Consider the following 15,202-nt stretch of genomic DNA (forward strand, 5'->3'; position numbering starts at 1 on the left):
GAAAAAAGAAGCTTATGAAAAACTTCACGATAAGGTAGCTCTTGTAAAGCTGCTTCTATTAGAGTTGTAACAGGAGTGCAGACATTCTGATGTATTGAGTCCTTGCTAGGGTCACAGGAAACAGTGAAGGCATGTGCGTGAAGGTTGTGGACCAAGAATATGAAATAGTAACCGAAGTTATGATGCCAGAAAACCCAGATATCTGTGGAGACTTTCATAACACAGCAAAGTCGGGTGGGGTGAAGGCCAGGCAGCATCCAGCGGTGGATGTTATAGTACAAAGGCTTTTCTTTTGCTTTGGAGATTCCCAGGCTTAAACTAGCAGCAGCTACAAATGGGCTGGTGAAAGCTGTAGGAAAGTGCAGGCTGTATTTTGACCTTACTGCTGTTTTTTCTCAAAGGAACAAAGTTTAAGAGCAATGCCCAAAATGACCTTAGTATAATTTCAGGTTGGTTCAACACAAAGTTTGAAATCTTCCGTGTTTGGAAGAATCCTTGTTTGTTAATACCTGAAATTTCTTTAGTAAGAGAAACCCTTCACTTCTTAAAGATAATGAGCTGAAAGTTGCAAATTCTGGTTGAAGCAAGGTATTGATAATGCATATTGGCATTATAAGTATCATTGTATTTTGATTAAACAAATGCAGAGTTTACCACACTGGAGGATGCTGGGTGCTGGGGGAAGGACCTGAGAGGCGTAGGATTTGGATTCTGTATGCCTGGTAGGTTAAGGGAGAAAGGTGTGAAAAGTGACTGAGATTCCTACTGTTGAGGGACTGGGAAGCCTGTGATTGCTACGGAAACAAGAGAGATGGCACATGAATGTGGAGGAAGATGATGAGTGTGACTATGAATATATTTTGACTTTGGATGCCTTTGTGGAAATGAGATCCCAATAGGTACATTTAGGTAGTGCTGATATTCAGGAGGAAGTGTAGGGTAGAGGCAGGGATTTGGAAATGATCTGTGGAGGCCATCATTAAAATCTTGAAAAGGAGCACTGTCCCTCAGGGAATGCCTTTTAGCAGAAAAGATCAAAGGCCAGAACAAACCCAGAGCTTTGCTTATATTTAAGGAGCAGAAACAAGACAGGGAATCAAGGAAGGGTATCAAAAATGGGCTGCCTAAGAAATAAAAAAAATCCAGGAAAATGCATTGCCAAGGGAAGTTAAGAGTATCTTCAGGAGGACTGGCCAGGCAAATCAGATTCTAGTGCAAGGTCAAAATGCAACAGAAAAAGTCGAGAAGGACAAAAACTAAAAAGAAGCATTTAGAGTTAGCAATCAGGAGGCCACTGGTAAATTCAAGGGAGCCCTTTCATGGTGGGGGGGCCAGAAATCACTTTGCACTTGGCTAAGGAATAAATGGAAATGGAGGATCAGAACAAGCAAAGACAAGTCTTGTGAAGCAGCTAGGGTGGGGGTTTAACAACATTTTCTAGATGTAGAAATAAATATGTCATTTATATCTGTTGGCCTGAGAAGCCAACGTTTTTAGATTCATAGATATGAATAGATATATTGTTCATAGATATGTTATTCATATAGATATGTTATTCAAAAACACTAATGATTCAGCTGATATAATATGGCTGTGCAGGGAAGCTGAGGACTTTAATGTCTAAGGACTCTGCTTCAGCTTTATGTTCTAGGGCCTAGAATGCTGACTTGCACACAGTAGGCATTCACAAAATGCTAATTTGAATGAATACATGGATAAGTAATGAGTGATTATTGTGTCAGGGATGGAACATTAGACAGTGGTTGCTCTGCAAGGTCAGGCAAATTGATTATTGCAAGAAATAAGTAGGAAACAACTTCAAATGCTAGAAAGGTTACTTTTGGAAAGACTGATCAGGGTAGGGAAGGAAATGGAGCCAGGAAGTAGTAGAATGGGCTAAGTGCATGGCTGAAGGTGCTGAAGGTCACCGGGAAGGTCAAGATACCTGAAATTTTAGTGTGAGATGTACAGATGGAGAGCTTAACATTACCCCAGCAACGAGCAGTTCAAAGTTGAATGTGGTGGTCATCTGCATGCATGAATTTCTGCATTGAATCTTCACCTGCTTTGTGGGGATTGAGAGAAGACAAGAGAGCCGGGGCTGATGCCTCAGAGTGTGGTTGGTTTCCCACTAAGGCCCTGGAAGGAATATTGCAAACAGAAAGAAGAGTGCAGATTTCCTGCCTTTGCCAGTGGTTGGCACTATTGACAGCAATTTAGAAAAGATAATTAAAAATAATCCAAGAGTTATTAAGTCTTTGTTTCTTTAATCATAGCTGAGTTTGTTGTAAATGCCCCTTATTTTAAGGAAGTTCATTAATTGAAATGTTGGTCCTGTTTTTTAATCCTACAATGATTTTGTTGCATTGATAGAAAATAGCTGTGCATATAAGAATCAGAAATTTGTCACAATAGTTTGTGTGTGTGTATGTGTGTGTGTGCTTGTGATGGACTATTACAGCATCTTTCTTAATTGTGGTCTTATTACAGAGAATCTTAAATTTTAATTTAAACAGCAGTATAAGAATAGTTATTCCATACATTTTGTTGCTGTCGTAGATACTGAGCAATGAATCTACAAAGCCGGGCTCACAGGCCAAGTAAGTCTTCCATTTCTACCCATAATATCGTGTACTTCTTTTGCAGGTTACATCCAGGTATCTTGGCAGAGACTTCTTCTATCCTCTTATACCTTTTTCTTAGGAATATCTTTGTAACAAGTGACATTAAAATTAAAGAAGAAAATCTTTTCTGTGATAACATTAAGGGCAATGAAATTTTCCCTGCTCAACAAGTAAGTGAATTAAAGTGACTAAGAAAACATGTCACTCTCACTGTATTTGCTTCCTGTGGTTTTGAGTTCATGTTCTTTTGGGATTGTGTGTCCTGTCTTGTGAAGGGACTGAGAGGCCATAGTATGAATGCATTGCATTATTTTGATATCCTCTGTAGGCTTCTGAGGCCTGAGTTCATCTTTTCTTTTCCTTTCATTTATCCTTTTCCTTGTGTATGAGAATAGTACATATTTCACAATTCAAAACCATGTAATGAATAAAGTGAAATGCGTTGTAATTCTAGCACCTCTGAGGACACTATGGTTTCATTTCACATGATTTCTCTAATTTTTGAAAGTTTTCACCTTGATCTGCTTGCTATTCTGCCTGTTGCCTTTTTAATATCTTTGTTTGGAGACAGGGTTGTGCTGTATAGTTCAGGCTGACCTTGAACCTATGAACCTCCTGCCGCAAGAGTGCTCTGTCATGCCTGCCAGCAGCACATCTATATCTTAGACTTATTTTCAGTGCTCTTTATAGGTCAGTCTGCCATGTACTTTTAATTAAAGCATTGATTTCCTGTGCAGGAGCAGGAATTTAAATATTTCCTATTGATAGCTTCTCATGGTGACTGCAAACATCACTCTGTGTACATCTGCAACCCTATAATACTCTTAATAATAATCCTACATTTGGTTTTCATTCTCTCTCTCCATTCTTTCCCTTTCCTTGTTTACTTAGCATAGACATGGAAGCTTTAACTTTTTTTTTTTTTGCAGTTGTTTCTTTCCCTGTTTCTCAATTAATCAATTAGTTGTTGCATGACACAAGGTAAGCTTCTGGGATATGAAGGTGGACATAAATGACCTTTTGCATAACACAAGTTCACTGTCCTATTACCCCCAAATGCTCAACAACTATCAAACTGCTCCTCTAGTCACCAGACTGGGTAAGAGGAGGTCCCTCAACTAAGTCATGGGTATCTCAACTTGACCTCCAAGTACGTTCTTGATTTTCACCACAGAAAAAGCATTTCCATGACTCACCAGTGGGAGGTATAGGCAGGTTTATTAGGTGGAGTTAGAAAAGAAGGGAGAATATGGTGGAGAGGATCAGAATGGCCCACGCACAACAGCATGAGGTAGCTTTTCTGGATTTGCTGAGGCAGGTCAGATCCAGTTGATCGTTATCTGCCTGGGTGTTTCATAGCTCTGGAGGAATCCTTGTGGCTTGCAGGCAGTTTGGTTCCCATGGGATGACTGCTTGTGTTTATGAAGGGCGAGCACAGCATGGGGTGGACTGTGAGGCTGTGCTTTTCTGGAATCTGAGCTAATTGTAGGTGTTGCTCCAGGGAGGCCTGCACTAGACATGGTTAAAACTGGAAATTCTGCAAGTCACCTTAGTTACTCTTATTTTGGTGTCCTCAGTCTTCAAAGGGAATGAAATAGACTAGGCAAATTTAGAGCCAATAAACCTTGTGAACTAGATGCTCCCTGAGTGATTAGCATGCCCCTGTGCAAAGCTGAGCTGGGATCTGATCCAAAGTTTTATGGCAATAAGGTAAATTTTTTAATTTCCTGCTTTTTTAAAAAAAAACCCCTATAATTGGGCTGGGGAGATAGCATGGTGGTCTAAGCTCTTGCCTGGCAAAGGAGCTGCGTTAAATCCTCAGTACTGCATATCATGTTGGCCACCAAAAGTGGGTGTGGTAGTGCACACCTGGAATTCCAGCACTGGGGAGTTCAAGCTGTGTAGTGAGACACTGTACCAAATAAACAAATAAATACAAGATTAAAAATATTTAAAAATTTAAATTACTTACATGTGACATTATTGTAGAGTTGTCTGTGACTTTAGGTTTTCTTCATGCCAACATTCAAGGTGTTGATAAGCCACAAAGCTCTCATTTCCTACCCTCTCTTCTCCTTAGACATTTACTAACTTAAGCATCTGATGTTAGGCTTAAGTAACCAAGCCTGCTTCTTTCCAGATTGCTAGGCTGATGGAATGTGAGAGGGTTTTAGTGGCCCTGGAACTTAGCAACTTCCTGAATGATTCCAGTTATGCCCTACAAGCTGTGACTCAGTGCTATGGACTTCTTGCTCCTATAATATATCACAATATTCCTTTGGTACCTGTTGTTCAGGTAAGGTTATCCTTCACCCCCAAATTGGGTCTTTTTTTTAAAAAAAACCCAAGGCAATTCAATAATTCATTTTAGAAAAGGAAAACTGTATATCTCTTGTAAAGAACAAAGTAGGTCAAGAGTAAGTATTAGGAAATTTCCCAAGTTAACTGGAGAACATTTTAATACATTTTATGTCTTGGAAAACATAAATAGGAATAAAAGATGTGTTTCTCTGAGAACATTCAGCCTTGTTGCTGTTTATGGTTAAATATTGTTAAAGCATATCATTAAAGCCATCATCAGGGGAAAATAGAGATAATGAGAATAATCTAACATAACATACGGGATAATGGAAGAAGTGGGATTTGTGGAAAATGGGTTGATTTGGCTAAAGGAATTCTATTATATAGCAGTGCCTGGGTTCACAAACTGAATTCATTCCATGTTTCTAGTTGTGAGTCAAATCAAGTTTCCCAGTAAGGTTCAGTGGTAGCCAGAGTGGAGTTCATGAACCACAGCAAAATTTTGCCAAATGCTTCTGTTTGTGAACCGAAGCACTTGTGAACCAGTGCGTTACTGTGTGTGCATTTAAAGAAATCACTGTAAACTTAGAGGTTTAAAAGAATAAACAGTTATTATTGGGTAATTTCTATGAATCAGGAGACTAGATGCAGTTTAGTGGGTCTTCCGTTTTATATCTGACCAAACTAAGTAAGGGTGTTGGTGAGGGTTGTGATTTTATGCAAGTCTTATCTAAGATCTTTTCCCAAGATCCCTGGCTGAGTTGGTTTTCCCATTCAATGGGAGATGGACATTTTTAATAAATAGTGGCCCAACACCTAGGTAGTCACATGAAAAAAGATGCAGTTTGACCTCGGTTTGTACTATATTTATAGGTAAAATAAAGCAGAAACATTTAGAAAAAACAAAATCTCAGGAGGTGACTTATGCAGTGCAGGGTTTGAAATGAGACCGAACTTTTAAAACAGAAATGCTATGTGTGACACAAGGGACCTTAACAGAGATTATAGAGAACTTACAGATTTGGAAAAAGAATCCAAAATTGATGAAGGATAAAGAATCTTGCACATGGATCTAACCTGATAGAAATAACCTAATAGAAAAGTGGGATAGGATATGAATAAATAGGTCATAGGAGAGTAAATCTGAGAAGCAGAGAAGCATGTGAAAAGATGCTCAAGTTGAATGTTCATAGAAATGCACATTGAACTAACGATACAGTAAGATCTGAAAATCTCATTGCTGGTGAAAATGGACAACAAAGACATTTTCATTTATGACAGGTGAAATGTGAATCATTATAAACTTTTGGCCTTCAGATTTTTTTCGTTTTGTATTTTAGGGAAGGGTCTACAGGGTGTTCAGGGTCTTACTACTAGATTGGACTCGTAGTGATCTGCCTGTTTACAGCCTTCCAACAGCTGGGATTACAGGCGAGCACACCATCACGCCCAGTCTCAGTTGCCATCTCAGCATACCTCGGGGCAGGGGCAGGGCTGGCACGGCAGGTTCGGTGATGGAACCCCCGGCCCCCGTGCCTGCCTGCGGCCCCTGTGCCTGCCTGCGGCCCCTGTGCCTACTAGTAGGTGCTTTAATCTGCTGAGTTATTTGGCCGGCCCTGAACTTTCAGAGTTTGATTGAGCAACTTTAATTATTATTATTATTTTATTTTTTATTTTATTATTATTATTTTATTTTTTGAGACAGGGTCTTACTCGGCAGTTCAGGCTGGCCTTGAGCTCACTTTGTATCCCAGGTTGGTGTTGAATTTGATGCAGTCCTCCTGCTTCAGCCTCCCGAATGCTGTGATTACAGGCATGTGCCACCACACCTGGCTGAGCAACTTTAATTTTAATTAAAGTAAATCTAATTTTAAACAAAATTAAGAACAAATATACCTGACACAGTAGTTCCTTTACTTGTGATTTATCTTATAGAACAAAATTTTAATAAAATTAAACATGTTTATCTAACAGAGCAATCCCACTGTATTATTTATCCCATAAATTAAAGTCACTAGTTGGTAAAATGTGATTGCTTATTGCACTGTTGGTGCCCTGCATCCGGGTGTTCTGTTTAGTGGGGACACCATGCCACATAATAGCATTGATTGAAGGGGACACTGTATCTGGAAGATTGTGCTTGTCTCTCAGAGCTGGGTCTTCAGTCTCCACTCGTAGTGGTCACCTGAGTATGTATAAAGGGTTTGTGGTGGCAAAAAAGCTGGAGATGCAAAGGAGCAGCAGCACCAGACTGCAGGGCCTCAGCCACTACAGTGCCACTCGTGCGTCTGGGGCTGCATAACCTGGGGTTGACCTGTGCCAAGTGGTAATATGCAGCTCTGCACAGCAATAAGGTAGAGCTGTTTCTGTAGATTGGAGAAACATTCCCAAAGACAGGCTTGAAGTTGAATGGCAGCATTCAGAGAAGTGTGTATAAATTCCACTTTGCAAAATAAGAACAACCTTCCTCCCGTGTGTGTGTGTGTGTGTGTGTGTGCGCACACGCGCGCATGTGTATGTGATTATAGGAACTTTGCGAAAACTAGCGGGAAGGTGTCCACATGATTTGGGGATGTGGTGGTACAGTTTCAGGCATGGAGGGGACAGATGGAAAAGCATAGTCACAGTGGCCACCAGCATCCTGAAACAGTAACACTATGGCCTGAATTGTAGCTTGAAGCCATAAACAAGCCTCAAAAGAATTGACATCTGTGCACTAGTATGTGCCTTTGGGTAATCTGAGTGATGAAGGGATTGCGGCAATCTTAGCACTGTTTTCCTGATAGTAATACAGAAGTGTGCAGCGGTATTGGAGTTAAATTTAATCATCTGGCTCTTGATCAAACTCAAGACTGTAAAGTAGAAAGCAAAGAGAATCAGAAGTAAACACCAATATTAACTGATTTTCAGGGATATGGATGTTTGGTTTAATTTTAAACAAAAATATTCCTTCAAGGACCTGGAATCACTATGGTATTTACTATGCCACGTAATCCTCTGTATGGTTCTGGAAGATTCTCCCATGCCTGAGTGTGATGTTCAGCTTCTTGTATGCTTGCAGTATTTAGCATATGTCATTTTTACCCCTGTCAAAACGTGCTTAGTTTAATGATTATTCCTAAACTCATACTATGGTTTTCACTAGTCTTTAAGTTACTTAAGGTGAATGGCTCATCTGAAAATTGAATATATCAATGTTATATACATTCTTTTATATATACTAAACAATTTATAAGTAATTATTGATAAGATTTTATGGCATAAGACTAACATGGTTTTTTTATTTTTTTGAGACAAGATCTCACTTTTTAGCTCTGGCTGGCCTTGAGTCCACTGTGTAGCCCAGGCTGGCCTTGAACTTGCAGTGATTGTCCTGCCTCAGCTTCCCAAGTGCTGAGATCATAGGCCTGTGCCATCACGCCCAGCTAGGGGACTCACATTACTTGAATATAAAATTTAAAATGAGTAAGGGTGATATTTTATCATGAAAATCATTGTGCTTCTGTATTTTAGATCTTGATAAAGTGTGTAGTGGTTTTGCAAGGACTGCCAAATATTGTCCACTTGAAAAAAAACATTTCGAGTTTTGAAAGTGTGCAGCACATGATAGCTTGTTGTATCTTCTATTTAACAAAGGTATTTCTCTCATTTTCTTTTGTCTAATGTCATAAAATGTAGGAGCAGTAATGATTTAGAAGTCAAACTGTTTCTAATCACAGTAATTAGAATGCTTAAAAATAGCATCACAAAGTGTTTTTATATCAAAAGCAAATGTAAAATCTAAATGTTACGGAAGAGTTGTCTGTATTGAACTTTGATGAAATTGTGCTTCCAAGATGAAAACTTTAAGCTTCTAAAATGGGGTTCATAAATTTTCTAGGCATTTTACAGTCCCACAGAACATATGTTTTTGAAACCCTGAAGCAGTAATCACATAGTTGTTATACTGCTAGGCTGTGAGCTCAGGAGCCAGCAGGCCAACATGAAGTTCCTCCCTCAGAAGTGGAGTTAGGGGGCGCAGGCCTAGAAGGTACCAGAGACCAAGCCATGCGATGAAGATGAAAGGCTCAGTCAGTAAACAAGGACATGACGTGATCATCTTGTGGATCAGGATGTAGGAAATGATGTTAGGTCCAAGGCACCGGCAGACTGTGCAGACTGTGAGCACAGTTCTGAGTCAGTGTGCAGACTCTGAACTCAGTGGAGGCCAAACTATAGAGGCGAATCTAGACTCCACCGATTAAGAATGATTTGTCCAGAGATCTGAGCCAGAAAGAACACATGGGTGTACATGACCAGAATATAAGCTTGTTTTTCATTTTAATTTCATTCCTTTATTCCATTCATTCACTGATTGCCTATTTGTGTCAGATACTGTTTCGGACATTTGCCATGTGCTTAGAATTTGAATTTGAATTAGAATAAGATATAGACAGAACCTCATAGTTGTTGTAGGAATTGAATGGATGACATGATGTCTAGCTTGGATAGTGAGTGGTTGGTGGTGACACAAACTTGGATGCAGAAAGATCACCAAGGGTTGGGACAGCCAGAGAAGGCATCGCCTAGAAGACGCAACTTCAAATTCTGCTAAGCAAGAGTTACAAACTCACATGCATTGAAATTCATGAAAACAAAACAAAAACAAGCCAATGCTTATGGTTTAGTGGGAAATACAGAAAATGAATGCGCACATAAATCCCTGAAGCTTTACGTGTCATAAGCAAAGGAGAAAGCAGTACAAAGAGAGAGGTTTCTGGGCTGGGCCAACTTTAGATGAGAAGCCCCTGCATAGGAGGAAGAGTTAAGTAAGTAGATGGAAGAAGACCAGCTGTGTAGGTGAAGGGTGTGAGGAATCATGCAAGCAGGTGCCTTGGAGACTCAGCGAGTTTCGATGGGCTCCAGCATTCATGTGGAACAGCTGAGTCAACACAGTCCCATATATGTGATTTTGCTTATTTTACAAATATACACAAAAACAATTGAAACAGCGAAGTTCATTTTAGCCTTTAGTTAATGAAAAGAATTAGTAGGGAAATGTCATAGCTCAGATGTTTGTGGGAAGGCTGTTTGTTTTAAGGTAGAGAAGGAGGGTTCTTAGTAGATGGTAGTTTAAGTACACATCCTTGGCATTTTTTTTTTTTTTTTAATTTCAGTTTCAAAGTATTGAAATAGCTTGAGCAGGCCCATTGGCAAGGTCTGGAGGGGTGTGTTAGGCCAGGCTAGCTGGGGCAAAGGCATCTTAGGGGAACTCACTTACCTTGGAAACTAGAAAGAATGGAGGAGGGACGGAGGCAGAGAGGTGGGCTTATTTATCCTCATTATTTGGCTTAAAAACCACACAACATGGTTCATCAAAGGTGAGTAACAGAGTAGAGTGAATCTCCTCAAAGAGAAGACACCCATATCTGTCCTCCTGTTTCATGTGGTTCTCACAGGGCCTTTCTGATCTGTGCTGAGGTTCAGAAGAGTGCTGTGTAGGTGAGCTGATGGGTCTGTAACTTCAGTTGGGAAATCAGAAGGCCTCTGTGAGTGTACCCTCAGGCCAGCTAACACTTTCTACCTCAGGAAGGGAGCCATTGTTTTCTGGCAGTTCCTGGTGTCTGCTGGCCCTTGGTTTACCACAGGTAGAGAGACCTTGGTGACCACCACATCTGTGCTGATGTGAAGGAATGTAAACCGTTAGCAGGGAAACTCAGTCCCCTTAGGGCAAGGGCGCAAGCAGAACACAACCTGATTGTGTTATTTTTCTCTGGCTATGTTGGCAGATATCAGAGATAACCAGGGTTAAAAAAAAAAAAGGCAAAGAAGACTTTTATGGACATGCACAGGGGATACAAACACCAGTCAAAGAAAATACTGTCTGTAGCTGAACAGATTTGATTTTTCATTGAAAAAATGAAACAGCTGGAAATTATGGTTATAGTGTTTCTTGAGTCAAATCTTGGAGCTCAAGAAACACCACACGGTTCAGAGCAGTTACCTAGAGATGCCCACTAAATTCAGAAGGCAGAGCCACGAGTCGGAACATAAAAATAATGAGAGTCTGAGACTGAAAAGAAAAACAAATGGAGAAGAAATGAGCTCTTTGGGGCCCAAACAGTTTTAATTTAAAAAGACACCTGGGGGCCTGTCAGATAGCTCAGTTGTTTAAAGCGCAGCTTGGGCAAATGCAGTCAGGCACAGGGGACTGCAGTTCAATCCCCAGGTCCACGAGCTGCACCAGATGCGCCCTTAAGGCAGCCTCAACTAGCCAAAAAACAATACAGCCAGTCGTGCTTAAAGGGCATTCGAAAAAAAAAAAAAAAAAAAAAAAAAAAATTCTTCTTCCATTAAAAGACACCTGTAGAGAGATGGCGACATTCCTGAAGTCAAAGGATAAGGGGAAATCTTAAAGTTTTGAGACTCAAGGAGCAGGTTGTTTGCAACAGAAAATTAATCAATTAGCTTTAAACTTTTTATCTGCAACCGTACCAGTTAAAACACTGTGATGCCTGAGGGGCTCCAAAAGCGCTGGGAAAGATACTCATTTGTGTGGGCAAAATAACAGCTTTTAGAAGCACAGGCATTTGGAAAATATTCTGCCCTCATACTTATCTGAGGAACACTTGAGGAAACACGCCACCGAAGGACAGTTGATTCAGAGCAGAAATCCCAAGGCAGGGCCAGACAAAAGGGAGCTGGAGAAAGGGAGCAGTGAGTCTTGCAATGTAGGTTATTAAAATTAAGTAGATAATAATGACACGACTAGGACTTTGTAAAGAAACGCTAAGTAGGGATTCCTGAAAGAGAATCATCCTTGAAAGAAAACTTATTAGGAACCCAGAACTAAAACTTACATTCTGCTTGCAGTGGGGGGAGACAGATGCAGGTAGATTCTTGGAGCATGGGGTGTGTGTGTGTGTGTGTGTGTGTGCGCGCGCGCACACGCAAGCACAAATATAGCAGTGCAGGTAGTTCTTTAAAAAAGCAAGATTTATATGCTCTTAAGAGAAACTAGAGTATTGTAGTTTAAAATTATTATTTTCTCTGAAAAAATAAAGGATAACTTGGGTATATGCAGCCATGAGCAGAACTTTGGAGCAGAACTTGTAAATTGACAGGGAGAAGAAATAAATAGGGGGAAGGAGGAAGAGGAAGCAGGAGCAGGAAAGGGAGAGGGTGACAAATGATCGATTTAGCAAAATGAAAAGTAAGAAAACAAAATAGTATTTGATTTTTTTTTTTTTTTTTTTTTTTTGGTGGTACCAGGGATCAAACTCAGGACCTTGTTCTTGCCAGGCAAGCACTTATTCCACTGAGCTATCTCCCCAGCCCCAAAAGATAGTATTTGAGATGGAAGCAATAAAATGAACAGAGAACACCGGATGGGTTTAGATTACTTTGAGAAATGCACTAAAAATGAAGTGATAAAGCGATTGAAAATTAATGAGTAGAGAAATAAGCAAGTGCAAACAAAATGAAGGGAGAAAGGTGTTATTTTCCATATTAGAAGAAGCAGAGTTCAAGGCTCGAAATATTAGTCAGGAGAAAGAGAGGCATCAGGTCGCGTTCTCCAGGGCTGTCATCACTGCTCTCTGCTCTTGGGTGGCAGCTGGTCACTTTCCAGGTGAAGAACATGCTCAGTGTCGAGCATTAAAGACCAAGTCTGGCCCAGAATTGATCCCTAGAGCTACAAAGAGAGAGAAAAGAAATAAAGTCTGAACTGAAACAAAATTCGATTTTTTTTACTACAGCAATTTAAAGGACAAGAATAATAAGATTTTATGAAAATGCCACAAAGGCATTAGATAATACTTATCAACCTTTCCTAATAAAATTTCTAATAAGTTAGGAAGGGAGCCGTTGAATAATAATGGAGATATTTACCCAAATTTTATTGCAAATATCATACTAAATGGCAAATTTCTGAAGCTATTTCCTTCAAAATCAGGCATGAGAAACATGCTGACTCATAACAGTGAAGTTCTGTTTCCAGAGGTTCTCTTTTCTGTAATAGATAAGGATAAGAAATAACTTTATAATGTAGAAATAAAAAGTATAATTTATTTGTAATTGTAGGGGTTCACAGAACTCCACAAGAATTGTTAAAAGTTATTAGCATTATAAAGAGAATATACAAAATAATTGTGTATGAGATACTTAGAAAGTGAGTTTTTAAAATACTGGCAAGGGGAGATAGCTCAGTAGAATAAGCACTTGCCTGGCAAGCGCAAGGGCCTGAGTTCAGTCCCCAATTCCACAAAAACAAACAAAAAACTAGCAATAAAAAGCTGGAAGTGGTGGGGCACGCCTGAAATTCCAGCACTCAGGAGGCTGAGGCCGGAGGATTGTCGTGAGTTCAAGACCAGCTTGGGCTACCAAGTGAGCTCAAGACTGGCCTGAACTGCTTAGTGAGACCCTATCTCAAAAAGGCAAAACAAAACAAGACACTAGCAATAGTCAGTTAGAAATAGAGTGGGTTAAATATATCAAGTATAGCATACAGTATTTAAAACTTAGCATCAAAGAACTAAATGAAAGAACTGTGAAATCTTATTCAAGGACATAAAATAAAATCTGAACATACCAAGTTCCTGACCATAAAGATTTATGGTCATAGACATACAACTGCTTTTTTTTTTCTTTTAAATTTATTGGTGCAGGGTCTCACTATGCAGCTCAGACTTGTGGTGATCCTCCTGTTTTCAGCCTCCTCTGTGCTGGGATTATAGGTGTGTACCACCACACCTGGTCTCAGTGACCAGCTCAGCACGCCTGGGGGCTGGGCTGGCACAGCATGTGGTGCTGGAGTCCCTGTGCTTGCTTAAGCAGGTGCTGAATCCACTGAGCCACCTCACTATCCCCATGCAAACTCTTCTAAACTTAAAACTCAATGCAGCTCTAATTAGATTCTCTAGACTTTTTTCTGGAACTAGTTAAAATAATTCAAAAATTCTTACTAGTGTATGTGTTTACTATAAGACCACCTAACTAAAACATGGCATTAATATTAGAACAGTAGGCAAATTGTGCAGTGGACCACACTAGAGAGTAGAGTAGTAGTCTGAGTCTCCAGAAGAAATTAACATTTGGCAAAAGTAGCAGTGTGGTGCATGAGCAAGTGATAGTCTATTTTAATAGTTTATTTAATAAAGTAGCTGAGTAAGTTGGTATAACTTGCTATCTGAAAGTAAACACCTCATACCACAAATAAAATCAAAGTCATTTGGATTCAGAGATATTTGTTTGGCCTTGGAATCGGGGGACACCTTCCTTAACAAGGCATAAAATGCCCAGAAAAATATAATCAGATTATGGATGGCTAAAAGATTTTCATAGCAAGCGCCATAAACAAAGTTTAAAGGCAAATATAGCAAATGATCAGAAGATAACAAACAATGTTATAGTTTGCAAATAGAATCAAATGCATCTTTAGTCGCAAAAGACATGATTCAAGTATTTGAGTTGCCTTTCAAGCTGAACCTGTGAACAGGCACAGATGATGAGGGGCTATTTTCTGTAGTTGAAGAGGAGCCACTGAAGCATTCCAACCAAGGGATGACATCATAATGACATTACTCTAAATTTTAAAAAATCTTTTATTCATTTATTTATTGGGTGCAGGGTCTTGTTACGCAGCTCAGACTCATAGTGATCCTCCTTTCTCAGCCTCCCCAGTGCTGGGATTATAGGCATGCACCACCATGGCATTCAGTACCGGGGATGGAACTTGGGTCCTTGCACTTGCCAGGCAGGTGCTTACACTGCTGAGCTATCTTTGCAGCCTCTGACATTCTTTTAGAAAGAAGAAATTATTGTAAGAGCTAGGTAAGAAAAGATAAACTGAACAAGCATGGAAAAAATGGGAAGTAGGATGGAAAAGACTCAAATGTGATTTATGGAAGAGAACTGGAAACATGGGAGTCTCGGTAGGATGAGGGGTAAAGGAAGGCAAAGAAAAGGCTGACTCTAGCCCCCAACCACCTTCCTGGCACCCGAGAGAACACAACACTTTCTCTTGACACTGGATGAGCAAAATCCTTTAGGTAAAGTGGAAGAAGATGCATGTAGGGAAGCTTGAATTTTGAGGTCTACAGGATTTCCAGTGAGATCAGCCTTACATGCCTGGAGTTGGGGAGAGATTTATGTGAAAATGGAGGAGTCATTAGGAGCTGGTTGGCAGGGTATATGCCCCTTTTTTGATCATTACTCCAGTGAGGTGTATGCAAATCAGATTGCTGGCCAAGGAAGCTTTCTGGGAGCTGATCATTAGGATTGAAGTTCTAATGACAGGG

General features: G+C 40.0%; 1 protein-coding gene across 1 annotated transcript in view; it reads left to right on the forward strand.

Moving 5' to 3' along the window:
- Cfap54 (cilia and flagella associated protein 54) overlaps nucleotides 1-15,202 on the forward strand; it is a 353,322-nt gene that overhangs the window by 95,777 nt on the left and 242,343 nt on the right. The window contains exons 24-26 of the mRNA XM_023716586.1: nucleotides 2,647-2,794; nucleotides 4,765-4,920; nucleotides 8,439-8,561. Coding sequence (XP_023572354.1) covers nucleotides 2,647-2,794; nucleotides 4,765-4,920; nucleotides 8,439-8,561 — 427 coding nt within the window. The remainder of the gene's footprint in view (nucleotides 1-2,646; nucleotides 2,795-4,764; nucleotides 4,921-8,438; nucleotides 8,562-15,202) is intronic.

The sequence above is a fragment of the Octodon degus genome, unplaced genomic scaffold, assembly GCF_000260255.1.
Source record: "Octodon degus isolate 3935 unplaced genomic scaffold, OctDeg1.0 scaffold00004, whole genome shotgun sequence".
Lineage (NCBI taxonomy): Eukaryota > Metazoa > Chordata > Mammalia > Rodentia > Octodontidae > Octodon > Octodon degus.